Source organism: Natrix helvetica, assembly GCF_964273705.1.
Source record: "Natrix helvetica genome assembly, chromosome: 13".
Classification (NCBI taxonomy): Eukaryota; Metazoa; Chordata; class Lepidosauria; order Squamata; family Natricidae; genus Natrix; species Natrix helvetica.
Genome location: NC_138557.1, coordinates 7102573 through 7121757, shown reverse-complemented (window position 1 = coordinate 7121757; position 19185 = coordinate 7102573). Strand labels below are relative to the sequence as shown.

The following is a 19185-nucleotide window of genomic DNA, read 5'->3' as shown; positions in this document are numbered from 1 at the left end:
TAATTCTGGGATGTGAAAACCACACCGACTGAAGAATTCTGGGATGTGAAGTCCACACCGGCTGGAGAATTCTGGGACTTGAAGTCCACAAAGTTGCCAAGATTGGACATCCTTGATATAAAGTAATGAAGTGAAAGAGAATTATTTGAATGAATGAAGTAGTTTTATGGGAACTATAAATAGAATCGTTTAATTGGGAGTTAGGGGAAATTAAAAATTTAATTTAATAGAGTAGAGTAGAATAGGAGTGCGAAGAGTAGAAAAGAGAAGAGTAGACTAGAATAGAATGGGAGTGAAGAGAGAAAGAGTAGAGTAGAATAGAATACTAGTGAGAAGAGTAGAAAAGAGAAGAGGGAGTAGAGTAGAGTAGAATAGAATGGGAGTGAAGGGAGAAGAGAAGAAAGAGTAGAGTAGAATAGAATAGGAGTGAAGAGAGAAGACAGAGTAGAGTAGAGTAAAATATGGGATGGGATGGGATAGAACAGAACAGAACAATATATGGTTCAGTAAAGGTATCATATCAAAATAAAATGGCTCATGCATCAGATGGAGACAAGGGTGAATCCTTCCATCACCCGCTAAACATCCAAACAACCAGTCCCCATTTTAGCCTGTCTCAAGTGTTCTTTGTGTGCGAATGCAGCCACCACTTTGGTGGTTCTCAACCCTTTTCATCTCACAGCACACGATGGGCTAACTTGCACAAGGTGGCCCCTGTTACACACCCTTGAGTTTTCTTCAATTTCGCGACCGGACGCTGCAATCGTTTCCACCAGTTCCGAGACATCGAGATCCTCGGTGACCATCCCGATGTAAATGCAGTTCTTCTCGGCTCCAAATTCTGGCCCTGAAAAGGAAGACGAGACAAAACAAGATGTATACACCATGGCAGCTTCTTTCAAGACTGACAAAAAGTCTGCTTCTGCCTCCCAGCAATTTGCCTCCTTGCACCAAACAGCAAACAGTACAGACAATATACACTGTTTTTGGTGTTACATTTCAGACTATACTTGTATAGATGCTGTTAAAATTGATGTGGCTTTCTGGAAGTATACGTTATTCTCTGCTATTTAAAAGAAGATACAATAGCACTGGGCCTCTTCAGATCAAGCATTTATTTTAAAAAAGCTTCTTCATTTTGTTAAGTTGTCTAAAAACAATAATAAAGCAGTCTTTAAAAAATAAGTCTAACAGTTTGAACATTCTATAGGCATTTATAGTTATTGACGTACCTCCTTGCAGCAAACGGAAAACAGCCTGATTAGCACAAGGAAAAAAAAAATCTGCCACTGCCTCCCAGCAATTTGCTTAGTGCAGCAAACAGCAAGTTTCACTTTCAATTTCAGCATGGGCCTCCCGATCATCAGCTGTTTCAGGCTACAGGGATTGTCATAGCCTATTGCAGTCTCTGCAAGCCCCATTTTTCCCGTTTGCTGCGAGGAGGTAAATTCCTGAGAGGCAGAGGCCAAAGGGTGGAGGAACGTTGGGTGGGTGGGTCTACATTCGGTATATAAGACGCACCCAAATTTTCACCCACTTTTAGGGGTGGAAAAGGTGCATCTTATACTCCGAAAAATATGGTATACTACCTGAAACCTCTCAGGAAACAACAAATGAAGGAAAAACTGCTGGTGACCTTCTACTGCTGGAGAGCATTTTAAATTACAGCACCTGTGTCTGGTTTGCCAGTTGCACAGTGGCAGATAGGAGGGTCAACGTCATTGCCCAGAGGATCATGGGTTACCCTCTCCCCTCTTTAGAAGAGTGTTAGGGTGTAACCAACAAGTTGGGTAGACAATATATTGCACCAGGCATGTTATGTATCTTTAAGAGAGGAACTCTGCTAATTAGTAGATTACAGCATTTAAATTGCAGCTGATGTTGTTGCTCTCTTTCTTTCTCTCTCTCTCTTGATTGATGTATGATAACTGCTGTCTAACTGTTACTACTGTTGCTACTACTTACTGTGTGTAAGTTATTTGCTACTTGTATCCAAGTTATCTTGGTAGTATTGGACTGTTTTTTCTGTGTATGACTTTTTGGCTGTGTTTATGGATTTTGCTATATTCTTCAAAAAGTAAAGTTTATTTTGTTACTTTACTATCCATTATTCAGTGTAGTTGCTTTATCTATCGCACGCTGCGTATACTTTACAGGGTTGCTCTGTTATAACCTCGACCTGGGGTTCATTGCTAGTGCTTAATCGCACAAGTACCTAACAAAGAGCTTGATAGCTCCCGTTGCCTTAAGAAAGTTTAAAACAAAGATCCATATCCTGGACACTCTTCTTTTTTTGAACTATTACCCTCTGGCAGCCGGTACAGAATAAGGGTGGACTAGAACGCAGGGTCATTCAGCTTCCCGCCTGGTATCTAGACCAATCTGACTTAATGTAGAACTAGAAGCATCTCTTTCTGACGCACAAATACACACGCTTCATAGGTAGCCAATCACCTGAAGAAAACAACAGGTCTGATTCCAGTTCGTTGAGCTTCTTCAGGAGACCGCTGTTAATCTTCTCCGAGTCTTTCTCCGGGGTCTCTTCGTTTTGGCCCTTATACCTTTTCCAAAACCAAGTCACAAGTTAATACTGATTTACTCCTGTTTCTTCCAGCCTCATCCCTATTGACCTGTGCTCCCCTTATCAAACTAGGGAACGCCATCAGTGCTTTTATTTTATATACTAGCGCAGGGGTGTCAAACTCAATGCCCGGGGGCCGGATCCAGCCCGCAGGGTGCTTAGATCTGGCCCGTGAAGCCGCTCTAGAAACAGCAAAAGTTGGAGTCCGGGAGGGACCATGTGCGGCCCTCCCATGCTCCATTTTCAGTTGTGATGGCCTCCTGCCGCCCTTGGCCATTGAAAACGGAGCTCCCGAGATGTGGTCCTGCATGCGGTCCCCTCCGTTTTCACTGGCAGAGGGTGGCAGGAAGCTGTTGCAGCTGAAAATGGCGCTCTGGAGCCCGTTTTTGCTGGCAGAGTACTTGGGCCTCCACAGGTGCCCCCCCCCCCAAGAGTGCCGTCAAGCTGGCCGCGCCCACCTCACGTCCGCCCACCGAGGTCAAACACAAGCCTGATGTGTCCCTCAATGAAATCGAGTTTGACACCCCTGTACTGGTGGCTTGCCCAGTTTCGGCCGGACCCAAGTACCTGACCACCCCGAGGCCGGGCCAGGTAAAATCTTCCACGTAGGACAAGCCGACGGTTCTTTTCACTTCCTGTTCGAATTCCTCTCTCAGCTGTAAAGTGCAGTTGAGAACTGGGACCTTCATTTTTAAGCAGTCCATCAACTGATCCACATCTTGAACCTCGGTTCCTAAAACTGAAAAGATTTATAAGTTAGTGTGTTGTTTGTCTTGGGTACAAAAACAACCTCTGCCTTCCTTCCTTCCTTCCTTCCTTCCTTCCTTCCTTCCTTCCTTCCTTCCTTCCTTCCTTCCTTCCTTCCTTCCTCCTTCCTTCCTTCCTTCCTTCCTTCCTGTCTACCTGCCTTCCTTCGTTCGCAAGCAATAGCACTTAGATTTATATACCACTTCATGGGGCTTTACTGCCCTCTCTAAGCTGTTTACAGAGTCAGCCTATTGTGCCCCCCAACAGTCAACCTTGAGCTGGTCAGGATTGAACTGCTGGGAGTCGGCAGAATTAGCCTGCAATACTGCCTTCTATACACGGTGGAAGAAAGGAAGGGAGTGAGGAAAGGCAGGCAGGCAGGTACTTTTACGGCCCTCTCTAAGCAGTTTACAAAGTCAGCCTGTTGCCCTCAACAATCTGGGTCCTCATTTTACCGACCTCGGAAGGATGGAAGGCTGAGTCAACCTTGAGCTGGTCAGGATCGAACTCCTGGCAGCAGGCAGACTTTAAGTCCGCCATGCTGCATTCTAACCACTGCGCACCATGGAAGGGAGGGAGGAATGGCAATCACAGACTTATATACAGTTTCACGGTGCTTTGCAGCCCTCTCTAAGCGGTTTACAGAGTCAACCTATTGCCTCCCCCAACCATCTGGGTCCTCGTTTTATTGCTCTCGGATGGCTGGGAGACTGAGTCAACCTTGAGCTGGTCAGGATCAAACTGCTGGGAGTCAGCAGAGTTAGCCTGCAATACTGCCTTCTAACCACTGCGCCACCACGGCTCTAATATTTAAGGAGACGCATCGTTTGTTACATCAATGAAAACGGCCCCTTGGGTACTAAAGGGAGCCGGTTACCTGCAGAAGTCATCAAAGGGCTGAAACGCACGCAGGTGCCTTCATCCTCCAGATCAACCAGGTCCACCCCGCTGGCAGGGACCAACTGCGCCAACTGTTCTCCAAGCTAAGGGGGGGGAAAAAAAAAAAAGCAAGCAAGCTTTAAGCCCAGATTAAGGAAGGTAATAGCTCTCCCACTGCATATAAATCACACTGTTTTCTGATCTGTGAACACTTCGAAAGAGGCTTCCTGTTTCGTTGTCTGCAAGCTGAGTTTTTGCAGGCTCAAATTTGCTCTGCATGAAGAAGGCCTGAAGAAGATGGCGGTGAAACACGTACCAAACCTCGCTCTTTTCTTAGCAACTGTGTTAAAAAGAAAGATGCCAAGAGCCAAAATTGGGTGGAGCTTTGCTAGCAGCGGAAGCTCTGCTGTTCCAAGGACCGGCCCATACATTTCCACTGCCCTCCTCTCCTCTACCTCCTGTGCATCCGTGTGTCAGGCACTGGACCCAAGACGAGATAAACACACAGAAGGTCGTAAATACTTCAAAGTCGGGAGGAATGCCAGGAACACAGGCCACAAGTGAACTCAAGAGTTTATTCCCGACAAATGCCCCTCCCAACTGCCCCTCCTTTAAACTCCATCCCCAGGTGTGCCTTGTGAAGGGAATCGGGGCCCTTTCCTTCTTTGTAAGCCACGTAACCGCTGTTGCTCTCTTCTGCATTCTTCCCTAGGATGAGGAGGGGGTGGGCTTTGGTCTTCATCTCCCTTGTTCTACCTCTCCCCTGCTCTGCCCAGCCTGATTTTGCCCTTCCCCAATTTCCTCCACAGCCAAAGCAGCCACTCCTGCTCTCTGTCAGCTGTTCATTCTCCATCCCAGAGTCAGACTCTGATGGGAACATGACATTATGTTTCATCCCTGAAGAAATCAGGATTTGAGTCTCAAACTTGTGATCTGCACGGGGTTAAGAAACAACCTACCCACTGGTTAAAGGTATCGCAAACGTCTCTCTCATTCCCAGTGACCGCAGACGATTGCGCAGCGTATAGCATCTGATCTGAACTCCAAAAAGGAAAAGAAGAGAAATTGATTTAGCGGGACAAAATGAACACGGGACGAACGAAACTTTCTACCCACCATCTGAAGCTGTTAGAAACATTTTTTTTCTCTCTCAACAGCTAGAGTTTTTCCCAGAGTTATTTCTGAAGCAAGTTATGATGACAAGGTTTAATTCTTACTTTACAGATTTTGAAAGATTGATACACTGCTCTTTAAAACAATATTCTAATAAATATTAGACTGCACGGAAATGGGTAGGCTAACATTAAAGATAAAAGACAAAGAATACTTTTTTTTTACTTGGGATTTGTTTTACCACTGGTTAGACAATAAAGGTAGAAGTTAGAAATTGGAAGAATATCATTATACATAAGTAAAGAATGCCATTACTGTTATTACTATATATTTGTAAATTGACTCAGAGAAGGCACTGCTTATAAAGCACTCATATGTTAAAGAAAAATGTATAAATAAAAAACTTTTAAAAAATTATAATAATCTATGCGATAGGCAAGCAGCATATAAGTTTAATCAATCAAACAAACAAACAAATACAGGATTGAAAAAGCAATGTATAAATAAAAAACTTTTTTAAAATTCCAATAATTTATGCAATGGGCAGGCAACATATAAGTTTAATCAATCAATCAATCAATCAATCAATCAAACAAACAAACAAACAAAAAAGCAATAGATTTTAAAAGCACACAGCCCTAATTTTCCTGCAGCGATTTGACAAAATTTGCTCAAGTGACTAATGGATGTCATCATATCAGACAGACCCCTGCAATTTACAGAAATTTTCAAAAGCAATGGCATAGGTAGTAATTCCAAGATCTGTCTTTAATAAATGTAAAGGTAAACAGCCTTAAAGATCCTTTTTAAGATCTCTAATTGGGGGGTATTAGAAAGCTAGAACCTAAAATTAGCAAGATATAAAAAGTCCCTTCTTGTAACTGTCTGCTTTGCACACTTGCTGATGCTAAAAACGGCAGCTTTCATGAGAGCAGATATATGTGTGTGTGTGTGTGTGTGTTTCTGGAACGCCTCGAGCAATTTCAACCAAATTTGGTACACAGATGACTTAACTCTCTGGAGACCAATACTGTGGGGATAAGATACCCCTAACGCCCCTTTGGGTGTGTGTTCTGTTATGATATAGCCTGTTGTGCCTTAAAATGGCTTCTACTGTACTGCCTTAAAATGGCTTCTACTGTACAGTGCAGTGGAGTTGCCATGGTAACGGCTTCACAGTACACCAGAAAGGGGAGTTCCCTTCTGGTAAGGGGGGGAAATCCAACATTAGAAATTACGCTTCTGGGGGCAGAGGGAAACCATTTTTAACTAATTTAATTGTTGCCAAAATCAGGGCTCAGGGAGAAGTTGCTCTTGCCATCGCCTCTTCAGGAATTGTGGCGACGTTAATGGAAGGAGGGAGGACAACCCATTCCGCACTTACGTTGCCACTTGACACAGGATTGTCTAATGCAGGATTGGGATACATAAATACCCAGGCAACGCCGGGTTATCAGCTAGCTATCCATAAAACTGTTGGTTTGGTACCATTTTTCAACAAAATAGAAGGTCTACGGATCCCGGTGGAATTTCCTTCTGCAGTCCTCACCTATATGCGACTTTTCTGGGGAAAACTTGAAGACCACCACAGGAGAGCTAAATTCATCTTCAACCTTTGAAAACAAAATTTGGAAAAAAAACAGAAAAAAGTCTCGAGAGGACATTTAATTTCAACCTTCCCCCCCCCCCCCCCAAACTGGGTTATTGTCATTTTGGTGGGGGAGGGAGGGGGGAGTATTTTGGAAAAGAAAAGGTTGAAAATGGAAACGTACTGAGGTTCGAATAAAATCTTGGCTCTTCAGGTTTTGCAGTAGCCGTTGACTCTAAAAAAAACAACAACAACACAACCACAAATAAATACAATCAGGGAAACGATTCAAAAAGTAATAGCCATAGCAATAGCGCTTAGACCGGGGTGTCCTAACTTGGGAACTTTAAGACTTGTGGACTTCAACTCCCAGAATTCCCCAGCCAGCATGGCTGGCTGGGGAATTCTGGGAGTTGAAGTCCACAAGTCTTAAAGTTCCCAAGTTTGGACACCCCTGGCTTAGACTTATATATCGCTTCACAGTGCTTTTACAGCCCTCTCTAAGTGGTTTTACAGAGTCAGTCTATTGCTCCCCAACAATCTGGGTCCTCATTTGACCAACCTCGGAAAGATGGAAGGCTGAGTCAACCTTGAGTCTGTCAGGATCGAACTGCTGGCAGTGGGCAGACATAGTCTGCAATGCTGCATTCTAACTACTGCGCACCATGGATGGGAGGGAGAGAGGGAAGGAGGGGAGAAGGGGAAAAGGAAGAGCATAGCAATAGCGCTTAGACTTATATACCGCTTCACAGTGCTTTCACAGCCCTCTCTAAACGGTTTACAGAGTCAGCCTCTTGTCCCCCAACAATCTGGGTCCTCATTTTACCCACCTCGGAAGGCTGGAAGGCTGAGTCAACCTTGAGGTGGTCAGCATCAAACTCCTGGCAGCCGGCAGTATTAGCCTGCAATACTGCATTCTAACCACAGCGCCACAATGGCGCCTGGGTGTCAGGTCGTGTACATTTACATAAAACGTTAAGCGATGCATTCCGTGATACCGAGATACACTAATATTTCAAACTCAAAATGCTTTTGCCTGATTTTATTATTCTCCATTTTGGCAACTTCGAGATGTCTGGACTTCAACTCCCAGAATTCCCCCAGCCAGCTTTAGAGTGTCCAAAAAAAAAAACCAACAACAACGTTTCTCAACCTTGGCAACTTGAAAATGCGTGGACTTCAACTCCTAGATGGCTGGGGCATTCTGGGAATTGAAGTCCACACTTATTCAAGTCGTCGAGGTTGAGAAACGTTGTTTTTTTGACACTCCGCTTTCTCTCCCACCTCTGCTGATAATTCCGAGATTTCCAAGTTTTGAGAAGGAATCAAATCAACTTCCCCGAGGAAGAAACACAAAACGCAAACCAATTTGAGCTCCTTACCAGTTGGGAGGCGTGTTTAATTTTTTGCACGATTCCATCGTGGCCCAGGTACTGCAAGGAGAGCCAGAGGGACAGAGCACGTAGTTTCTCCACCACCTGGCTGGAGGTCAGGCCTGCTGCTAGCGACTGCAAGAAATCCAACAAAGAAGTAAACGCCAGGTGTATCTTCCTCTTGTTTGGTTTGACTTTCTTCCTGTTGTGGCGGAGCTGGCAGCAGATACGGACAGCGAGGAGGTTGGGGAAGAACATGGGCCTGTCCTAGGGGCTGAGGAAAGCTCAGATGAGGGCTCTGCATCGGAGGCAGAGACGGGGCCAAGGCCGTATGCCAGTTATCAGCTCCCTTCGGAGTCAGACATCAGTGGGGCAGAGGAGCAGCTGGAGCCTCTTCCCAGTGTGTGCATGCGCAGAGTTGCCAGAAGACAAGAACAACTAAGGAAGCAAGGTCAACTTTGAAGTAAGGCCACACCTTGGAGGTGATTGGCCCCTCCCATAGGAAACAAAAAAAAAGGAGCGAATGGGGAAGGGGCTTTTACAGGAAACAATTCGTTCCTTCGGTCATTTTCAAGAGTGGAAAGTTCTGTTTGGGACTATAAAAGACTCTGGGCCAAGTTTTGCCTTGGCCCGCGTTTGGAAACTAGTTATCTGGCAGTTCTCCAAACGAGATAAGGTTCGTGTTGATGAATATTCCTCGGAAAGACTGTTTGCTAAGCTTTGGGGATTGTGAATGAAAGGAATTGGCAGTCGTGTAAATAAAAGGGGTTTTGCCCAGACCCTGCTTCTTGCTTTCTAAGGAAGCCTGGGTCAGAACCATCTTTTCCTCCCCTTCCGAGAAGCAGAAGTGGTCTGCTCCATGATTAGAACTACAGGGCTGAATTTGGCTCGAGTGGGACCGTACGGTGCATATTCTCAACGCAGACAAATCCAGAGTTCAAACACCATCAACCCCAGTTTAAAAACAAAATCAAAAATAAAATCATAGAGTAGATGATGGTCTCCCCAAGGAATCGCGAGCAATTGGACTCCTTGAGCGAGGATCACCTACAATTTACTGCCATCAATCGTGAGCTGCGGAGAGCTTCGAGGCTGCCACCTCCTGCCACTTTGACCTCCACTGCCTGATGGAGCGGCCACCTACCAAAGAAGGATCCTCTTGTCTATACAGAGTCACTGCAGGCACTGCTGGAAGACCCAACCAGGGTCCAAGTGTCAAAGTCATGCTGTCACATTTGGTTGCGGCCTACAAAAGAAAAAAGGAGGGGAGCACAAATGCAGTGCTGTTGTTTTGTTTTTTTCAACGCATCTGGAAGAAATGGAAGATGGGGCCTCTTTAATGAGACGTGGCTGAATCCAGAGAGAATGAAAAAATGGATAGAATAGAATAACAGAGTTGGAAGGGACCTTGGAGGTCTTCTAGTCCAACCCCCTGCTTAGGCAGGAAACCCTATACCACTTCAGATAAATGGTTGTCCAACATCTTCTTAAAGACTTCCAGTGTTGGGGCATTCACAACTTCTGGAGGCAAGCTGTTCCACTGATTAATTGTTCTGTCAGGAAATTTCTCCTCAGTTCTAAGTTGTTTCTCTCCTTGATTAGTTTCCACCCATTGCTTCTTGTTCTGCCATCAGATGTTTTGGAGAATAGCTTGACTCCCTCTTCTTTGTGGCAACCCCTGAGATATTGGAAGACTGCTATCATGTCTCGCCTGGTCCTTCTTTTCATTTCATTGTGGAATGACCTCCCCCCGGATATTAGGAATACCTCTGACCTCCGCTCCTTTCGTGCAAAGCTCAAGACCCACCTATTTCAAGTTGCTGGCCTGGCTCAACTTTGATCCAATCATATCGCTCCTGACGGGTTTTTTATTTGGGATTTTAATTGCATCTAATTTACTTAGGGGTTTTTAAACATTGTGTTTTTACTTGTTTTTATTTACCAGTTCGCCTCCTCCTAGTATATGTTTTGTATATATCTTGGTATATGTTTTTGGTATATGTATGTTTGTCTATATATTTATTTCCTATGTTTTGTTGTACGCCGCCCCGAGTCCTTCGGGAGAGGGTGCGGCTAAGAAATAAATATTTTTTATTATTATTATTATTATTATTATTATTATTATTATTATTATTATTATTATTATTATTATTATTATTATTATTATTATTATTATTATTATTATTATTATTATTATTAAACTAGACGTACCCAGTTTCTGCAACCGTTCTTCTTATGTTTTAGCCTCCGGTCCCCTAATCCTCTTGGTTGCTCTTCTCTGCACTCTTTCTAGAGTCTCCACATCTTTTTAATAATGTGGTGATCTAGACTGCTATCATGTCTTCCCTGCTTTTCATAAGAGTAGACATACCCAGTTCCTGCAACCATTCCTGCAACCGGATCCAAAATGATTCCCCAGGATTTAAAAAATATATATATATAGGAAAAGAGCAATAGGTGAAAAAATATGTTCAGATGCAACCACAGACAGTGTTTCTCCTGCCAGCTAAGCTTAAACCATGATCTGTAGGATGAATGCTAGGGGCTAGCCACATTTTTTTATAAAGTTGAAAATAATCCTTCTTCAGGGCATGTTAAAAGCTAAAGAAATGCATGTTTGTTTGTTTTTTTTTGAATAGAATAGAATTCTTTGTTGGCCAAATGTGATTGGACACACAAGGAATTTGCCTTTGGTGCCATAAAATATTGCTTTTTGCATAAAGAGAAACACAAACAAGCAAGCAAGAGCAACAGACACAACATACCATGATGGAAGACGAGACGTAACCCAAAGCCAGAGTCGCTAGATTCACCCTGAAACAAACAAGCACCTTTGGTTTCTATTTCATTTTAAACAAACAAACGAATAAAATTTATAATAGGTAAGCCAGTTTGACCTGGTGGTAAAAGCACCAAGGTAGAAACTGGGACACTGGGAGTTCTAGTTCTTCCTTAGGCACGAAAGCCAGCTGGGTGACTTTGGCCCAATCGTCAGGAGACTGGGAGTTCTAGTCCTGCCTTTGGCATGAAAGCCATCTGGGTGACTTTAGACCAATCGTCAGGAGACTGGGAGTTCTAGTCCCGCCTTTGGCATGAAAGCCAGCTGAGTTACTTTGGGCCAATCGGCAGGAGATTGTGAGTTCTAGTCCCGCCTTAGGGATGAAAGCCATCTGGGTGACTTTGGACCAATCGCCAGGAGACTGTGAATTCTAGTCCCGCCTTAGGCATGAAATCCAGCTGGATGACTTTGGGCCAATTGCCAGGAGACTGGGAGTTCTAGTCCTGCCTTTGGCATGAAAGCCAGCTGGGTAGCCCAATGGGAGAAGAAGAGGTTTTAGTATGAAGGTCTCTCTCCAGAACATGGCATTGTAAGTAGGCCATTTTAAAAATATATCCGTGTTCAGCGTAACGAAGTAGAACAAGGATCCAGCGGGCCGCAATCTCTCACTATTATAAATGGCCACCGTCAGGAGCGCCTCTCTCCATTGCCTTCCCTGTCCAGGGCTCTGCATCCTTTTGACAGCTGCCCCGATAACCTTTCAAATCTGCCCGAACCAGCGCTGTCGGCCTACTAGCCGGGCCTCTTCGCCTTGGCTTGATTTAACATTTCACATTAAACCGTCTTTCTAACGGCAATGCCCCTACCCTTCGACGTGGAGCCACATGCCATGCTGCTCGCACAGCTCCCTCAGTCGACCCAGTTTGTCCGTGTGGCCGGCCCCCGGCGTGCCTGCACGGAGAGGAAAGGACAATGGGAGGCTAAGAAGAACAGAGCTATTAAGACAAGAGAGGAACATCAACAAAGCTCTTCAAACGTTTTGGGACACAGACCCCCCCCACTCCCCAATCACTCCCGGTCAACCCTCCCTTCCCCATGGGAGTTGCTTCAGCCTCTCTTCTCTTAATGGTTTCCTAGGTAGTATTCCTGTCACGCCCACCAAGCCACACACACGAAGCCACGTCCACAGAATCGGTAGTAAAAATTTTTTGAATCCCACCACTGACAAACACAGACTCACATCATCATCATCTTCTTTTAATGACCCCATAATCCCTTGCAGGCTGGAGTCTGGGCAACTGAATAGAGCTAGAGTGTTTACTGGCTGGATGCCTTTCCCTGTCGCCGATGCGGAGTTATATTCAGCAGATATATTCTCAATGTGCCCAGAGAGAGAAATATCTGCCTCTACCTAGGATCGAACTCACAGCCTCCTGATTGTGAGGCGAGAGCTCCACCTCTAGGCCACCGCACCATTCAAACACAGACACACACACACAGACACACAAAAAAAAACACCTCATCACACTTTCTGATAGGTGGAAGTAGACTGCTTTCCCATACAGGCCACTCTGAAGTGTCTCCTTGCCAAATGCCTTTTTGGACTCTGTCTTGACTTTGTTTTGTTCCTCGCTTTGCTTCCTCCATGACTTATTAACATTTGCTAAAGATAAAGGTTCCCCTCCCACATATGTGCTAGTCATTCCCGACTCTAGGGGGCGGTGCTCATCTCTGTTTCAAAGCCGAAGAGCCAGCGCTGTCCGAAGACGTCTCCGTGGTCATGTGGCCGGCATGACTCAACACCAAAGGCGCACGGAACGCTGTTACTTTCCCACCAAAGGTGGTTCCTGTTTTTCTACTTGCATTTTTTAACGTGCTTTTGAACGGCTAGGTTGGCAAAAGCTGGGACGAGTCACAGGAGAAGTCACTCCGTTACGCGGCGCTAGGGATTCGAACCGCCGAACTGCCGACCTTTCTGACCGACAAGCTCAGCGTCTTAGCCACGGAGCCACCCTAACATTTGTTACGAGACCCCCCCCCCCAAAAAAAAAAAAAAAACCCCAGCATTGCAGGAGCAAAAACAAACAGCTTCTTTACATTTTGGTAAAAAAGAGACCCACCAGCATTGGCCACCAGTAATATAGGCAGCTTTCCAGATTCAAGGTCCTCCTTGATTAGTCTGTCCAACAAAGCGACGTCCTATCGCCAGGCGAAATAAAGGGGGGGGGAGGGAATGGAATAACATGAAGAAAGCATAAATAGACAACACTGTTTTCATTAAAAAGAAGAAGAAGAAGGAGGAGGAGGAGGAGGAGAAGGAGAAGGAGAAGAAGAAGAAGAAGAAGAAGAAGAAGAAGAAGAAGAAGAAGAAGAAGAAGAAGAAGAAGAAGAAGAAGAAGAAGAAGAAGAAGAAGCAGCAGCAGCTTACCATTTGATGCTGGGAGCCAAACATCGTGTTACATGGCACTCGACACATGCAGGAAAGAGGTAAGCCGAGCTGTAGAAAAAGACTTGCAATGTTCAGGGTAGGTCCTTGACTTATGGCCTGTTGCTTAGCAACCGTTCGAGGTCACTATGCAACACCCGCCAAAAAATACGGATTGCATAATCATTTTCCTTTGGGCCACAGTAAAAAAAATAATAATAATAATTACGATTTACATACAACTTTGAGAGGACGTTGGCAGCTGCGTTCAAGATGTTCAGAATATCGCAAAGGAGTGTGTGTTTGGTTTAGTCCCGCAACCTTAAACACTCAAAGAGCCACAAAAGTCCTAACCGGAAGCCCTCCCCAATCGACCAATCACTAGGAGACTGTGAGTTCTAGTCCCACCTTAGCCATGAAAGTCAACTGGGTGGCTTTCGACCAATCACTAGGAGACTGTGAGTTCTAGTCCCGCTTTAACCATGAAAGCCATCGAGGTGACCTTGGACCAGTTATTCTCTCTCAGCCCTACTCATTTCACAGGCTTGTCGTAGGGAAAATAGGAGGAAGGAGAAGTATCAGATAATAAGAGTGGACTGTAATCCAACCGACCCATCAAATTAACAGAAGTTTACGGATGGCGGCCAAGGAAGAGGTAACGATGATTTGCAGGCAAAAAAAACCTGCACCCATTTCAACTTACCTGACTGCAGAGGAATTGTCCCAAGCCACTTCTTGCTGCAGCACTGATGTACACCATTGGCTGCTTGTTGTATAAGGCATTAAAGCCTTCGGTGGCATAATCTTCGTAGCGGGAGTGAATCACCAACTTGCAGACTTTCAAAAGCCCTTCGCGATCGTCTTCATGGTAATAGGCTGACCCATTTTCAAACCTGTGCAAGAACAACCATGCGCTAAAGGCGGGTGTCAACCATTAGCACCCGTCAATGGTATTTGTGATGCGTTTTTGAATGTTCAGTTGGCTGAATTGCATGTTTAATGAATCAAGTATATAATAATAATTTAAAGAAGATACTTGGTTGATACCTAGGATGCTGGAAGCAACCTGTATCAACCATTAGCACCAGTCAATGGTATTTGTGATGCGTTTTTGAATGTTCAGTTGGCTGAATTTCATGTTTAATGAATCAAGTATATAATAATAATTTAAAGAAGATACTTGGTTGATACCTAGGATGCTGGAAGCAACTCGTATCAACCATTAGCACCAGTCAATGGTATTTGTGATGTGTTTTTGAATGTTCAGTTGGCTGAATTGCATGTTTAATGAATCAAGTATATAATAATAATTTAAAGAAGATACTTGGTTGATACCTAGGATGCTGGAAGTAACCTGTATCAACCATTAGCACAAGTCAATGGTATTTGTGATGCGTTTTTGAATGTTCAGTTGGCTGAATTTCATGTTTAATGAATCAAGTATATAATAATAATTTAAAGAAGATGCTTGGTTGATACCTAGGATGCTGGAAGCAACTCGTATCAACCATTAGCACCAGTCAATGGTATTTGTGATGCGTTTTTGAATGTTCAGTTGGCTGAATTTCATGTTTAATGAATCAAGTATATAATAATAATTTAAAGAAGATACTTGGTTGATACCTAGGATGCTGGAAGCAATCCGTATCAACCATTAGCACCAGTCAATGGTATTTGTGATGCGTTTTTGAATGTTCAAGTTGACAGAGTTTCATGTTTAATGACTAAAAGAAATAATAATAATAATATTATTTTAAGAAGATACCTGGTGGATACCTAGGATGCTGGCAGCAACCCTTATCAACCCTTAGCACCAATCAACGGTATTTGCGACCCATCTTTAAATGTTTACTTGATTGAGTTTCGTGTTTAATGAATAAAAGAAATAATAACAATGCTGACAGTAAAAAATAACCCTACGTTTTCCTAATTGGTTTCTGGACATTTAGATTGAATGGGATTTTCTTTCACGATAAAGGGTGCACTCCAAAGTATTAGCAACACAAGGGTACCTGAATAGCCTGCAGAGCCACAGAGTTGTGTCTGAAAGGATTTTGGTAGTCAGTTTTCTCAGTCTGTCTCTGTCCAGGACGGAAATATAAGCTGCCAAGCTGTGTCCTAACAGAGCCATGTGTCCCTGTTCCCCAACATTCTGTAGCCTGCAAACCAGGGAGAGAGAGAGAGAGAGAGAGAGGAAAAAAAGAGAGAAAATGAGAACAAATCACACTCTTTCATTTGTAGGCTGAAAAAAAAGCCTTTCCTAATATATCAAAAAACGATCGAGGGGGCATTTTACTGGATGCATTTATATTTAAGCGGCATTTATTTTCGGTGGGAGAGAGTGATTAGACAGCTGCTCGAGCTGGTGTTGGCTTCGGATAAAGTTAAAATCCAAATCCGCTGTATTGTTGCAGAAGATTGGATTTGAGCTTGATTCTGAGCCATTATTGCAGGGGGGTGAAATTCAAGGCCCGTGGGCTGGATCCGGACTGCAGGGTGCTTAGATCTAGCCCATGGAGACGCCCTGGAAACAGCAAAGGTTTGGCCCACGGTGCTTTTGCCAGAGAAAATGGAGCTCAGGAGGACTCCCTGAGCTCCGTTTTCAGCCACAACGGCCTCCTGCAGTCCTCTATCAGTGAAAATGGAGCTGGAGGGGGGAGTGTTCTGATAGCAGAGGGTTGCAGGATGCCGTCCCGACTGAAAACGGAGCTCCGGACCCCTTTTTGCTGACAGAGCGCTCGGTCCACCACAAGCGGCCTTGCCAGGAGTGACGTCAAGCTGGCCATGCCCATCCGGGCCTCCCAGTCAAGCATAACTCTGATGCAGCCCTCAATGAAATTGAGTTTGACAGCCCTGCATTATTGGCTTGATGGTTTCTTTTGTGGCTCTCCAGCAGCCAGCAGAGTCAGACAGTGAGGAGGTTGGGAAGGAACATGGGCCAGTCCTGGAGGTTGGGGAAGGCTAGGGCGAGGGCTCTGCATTGGAGGCAGAGACGGGGCCGAGGCCGTCTGGCAGTGATCAGGTGCCTACAGGGCTAGACAGCAGTGAGGCAGAGGAACAACTGGAGCCTGTTCCCAGTGTGCACACGCATAGAGCTGCCAGAAGAAAAGAACAGTTAAATCTGGGTAGACTTGAGAGTAAAGCCACAGGTGGACGATGACTGGTCCCTCTCATAGGAAATAAAAGAGGAGCGGAGTTTGCAGGAGACAATTCATTCATTCGTTCGTTCATTTCAGGAGTGTGAAGATCTGTCCGTGAATCTCAGAGACTCTGTGCCAGGTCTTTCCTTGCACAGCACCTCATGTGGAAAATATTTACATGGCAGCTTTCCAAGATAGATAAGGTCTGTGGCCATAAATATTCCTTTGAAAGACTGTTTGCCAGGCCTTTGCTGAAGGTGAAGGAGAGGAATTCTCATTCTTTTAATAAAAGGGAGTTTGTCAGGACCAGGAATCTGCTTCGTGCTTTTTGGGGAAGCATAAGTCAGAACAGTTTCCTTCCTCTGGTGGCTTCTAAATATCTTTTCTTTTCAAGAGAACATTTGGTTGGAGACTTCAGTTCCTCTGCCACCTGCAAACTTCAACTTCAACCTTCCATTATTTTCCAGCTAGTTTTTCCACTTCCGTAAATTGCTCCCTTAATTGCTTTATTTTGTAAAATATTTACAGAGGTAATCAACATTGCCTACCACTAATTCTTTTTTTCCTGAGAAGCAGGAAATCAAACCTGTAGATCAGAAAGCATGGACTTCCACCAATTTGTCATCACTTTAATCTTCTGAAGGATGCTGGAGTCCACCCCACACACCCAAGACATATTTCCTTAGGTGTCCTTAGATTTTGCTTTAAGCATGCTTTTTAAAGGAACATTTAAAAAAAAAGAACAAGACGTTAGGTATATTATGTGTTTAGAGAGAATCTTAAAGATAACGACTTTGGATCCTAAAAAAGCACGAGCAAAACTCATCCTTCTGTAAGAGAAGAACTAGCACAGCCTGGGAGGCGGCGTCAAGAAGGTACTTAGCCTAGAATCGTTAGGTGTTCACAAAGGCTATAAGTCAAATCCCTCTTGAATTCTGTTGACTCTTATCTAGCAGCAATTTAGTGCTGACCGCTAATTGACTACACTGTGTGCAGATTTGAGCAAAACACCTTAAGTAGAACTTAATGTGTGGTCCCTGTTCTTTGGGCCTGACATCTCCAGCCCTTTCCACAACCTTGACAGATCTCTATTATTACACAAAGAGTTACCGATAAGATTGTAGTGACTCTTCCTCTTCGTCTCCGTGCATTAGTGTCTGAACCAGCTGCAGAATGCTCACCATGTCCTGTCCACTGGAGGAAGGGAGAGAAACACAAATCATGCTTAATACAGGTACCGTATTTTTCGGATTATAAGACGCTCCAAAGTATAAGATGCACCCAGAGGTGGGTTGCTGCTGGCATTACGGCCGGTTCGGCACGCAAAAGAACAATGAAGATTGTTCTGAACATACACAGAACCAAAAATCAAGATGGCACTGCTGCCAATAGAACCGGTTCGGGGCCGTGGCAGGCCAAGTTACTACCTGCTCAGCCGAATCGAGCCGAACCAGTAGGAACCCACCTCTGGATGCACCTAGCTTTTGGGGAGGAAAACAAGGGGGGGGGGGGGAATCTGCTTCTGCCTCCCAGCAATTTGCCTCCTTGCAGCAAACAGCAAACAGGTTCAGTATAGCCTGATTAGCACAAGAAAAAAAATATCTGCCTCTGCCACCCAGCTATTTGCCTCCTTGCAGCAAACAGCTCGTTTCAGTTTCAGCACAGTTTCAGGCTGCAGGGATTGCCATTGCCTATTCTCATTCCCAGTCTCCAATTCCCCAAAATCAAAATACCAAAGTTATTAGTGGTGGTGGGAGGAACCCAAATAAACAGAGAGGAAAAACTCTTAATTCTGGATCATTTACCTGCCTTGAAGTGGCCCAGGAATATCCTTTCTTGTGTAGTTCTTCTCATTTTCTTCTTCAACTTTCCTAATTTTAACACAAAACAGCAGGAATTGGTGACAGGTTGGGCAATATGTCAGCGTTTCAAATACCATGCAAAAGTAAATCAGTGTCCAGAACAGAATCATCCTTAAAGTTCCAATTTAATAATGCAGGCATGTTGGCATTATGCTATGAAATTTCAACTCTAATGTACATCCTGTGGGTTCACCCAGTTGAAAGTTCATGATCTATCCCCACACCCCATAATTCATCACATGTTCCAATCATCATCTTCCACGCTGGCATCTACACCCCTCTGCTTCCGGTCAGGTGTCGAGGTGCGGAGACAAAAGATGACCTTGAGCTTCTAGGAAGAATCATAACAATACATTCCATAATTCTACTCCTTTCTATTCCCCCCTCCCAACTACTACACTAATGAAACACATAGGGAATTATAAGAAAGTGTGGCAGGCCAAAGATTCTTAAAGGAACCTCTGCAGGCCTGACACAATATATATATTGTGTCAGCCTTCTGCCAGCCGTGTAGCTAATCCAGCTGTAGCAGAATATATATATATATTCTGCTACAGCTGGATTAGCTACACGGCTGGCAGAAGGCTGAACCCGATCCCTTTTTAATGAAATGACAGGTTTTAAAAAAATTCCAAGCCAAAACAACATTTGTCAGGCAGTGTTATTTATTTATTTGTCCCATTGTATACTGCCCTAAT

The 19185-nt window shown here is 44.4% G+C and overlaps 1 protein-coding gene across 1 annotated transcript in view; it reads right to left on the bottom strand.

The window, feature by feature from the left end:
• The window catches only part of PDXDC1 (pyridoxal dependent decarboxylase domain containing 1), a 33054-nt gene that overhangs the window by 2513 nt on the left and 11356 nt on the right, over window positions 1–19185 (bottom strand). Inside the window, exons 3-19 of the mRNA XM_081965750.1 lie at window positions 18431–18496; window positions 17736–17819; window positions 15498–15644; window positions 14189–14378; window positions 13489–13557; window positions 13181–13259; window positions 11927–12011; window positions 11047–11095; window positions 9426–9527; window positions 8291–8416; window positions 7093–7143; window positions 6870–6933; window positions 5167–5243; window positions 4206–4311; window positions 3149–3320; window positions 2455–2561; window positions 726–847 (exon numbers count right to left, since the gene is read on the bottom strand). Of these exons, the coding sequence (XP_081821876.1) occupies window positions 726–847; window positions 2455–2561; window positions 3149–3320; window positions 4206–4311; window positions 5167–5243; window positions 6870–6933; window positions 7093–7143; window positions 8291–8416; window positions 9426–9527; window positions 11047–11095; window positions 11927–12011; window positions 13181–13259; window positions 13489–13557; window positions 14189–14378; window positions 15498–15644; window positions 17736–17819; window positions 18431–18496 (1696 nt within the window). The remainder of the gene's footprint in view (window positions 1–725; window positions 848–2454; window positions 2562–3148; window positions 3321–4205; window positions 4312–5166; window positions 5244–6869; window positions 6934–7092; window positions 7144–8290; window positions 8417–9425; window positions 9528–11046; window positions 11096–11926; window positions 12012–13180; window positions 13260–13488; window positions 13558–14188; window positions 14379–15497; window positions 15645–17735; window positions 17820–18430; window positions 18497–19185) is intronic.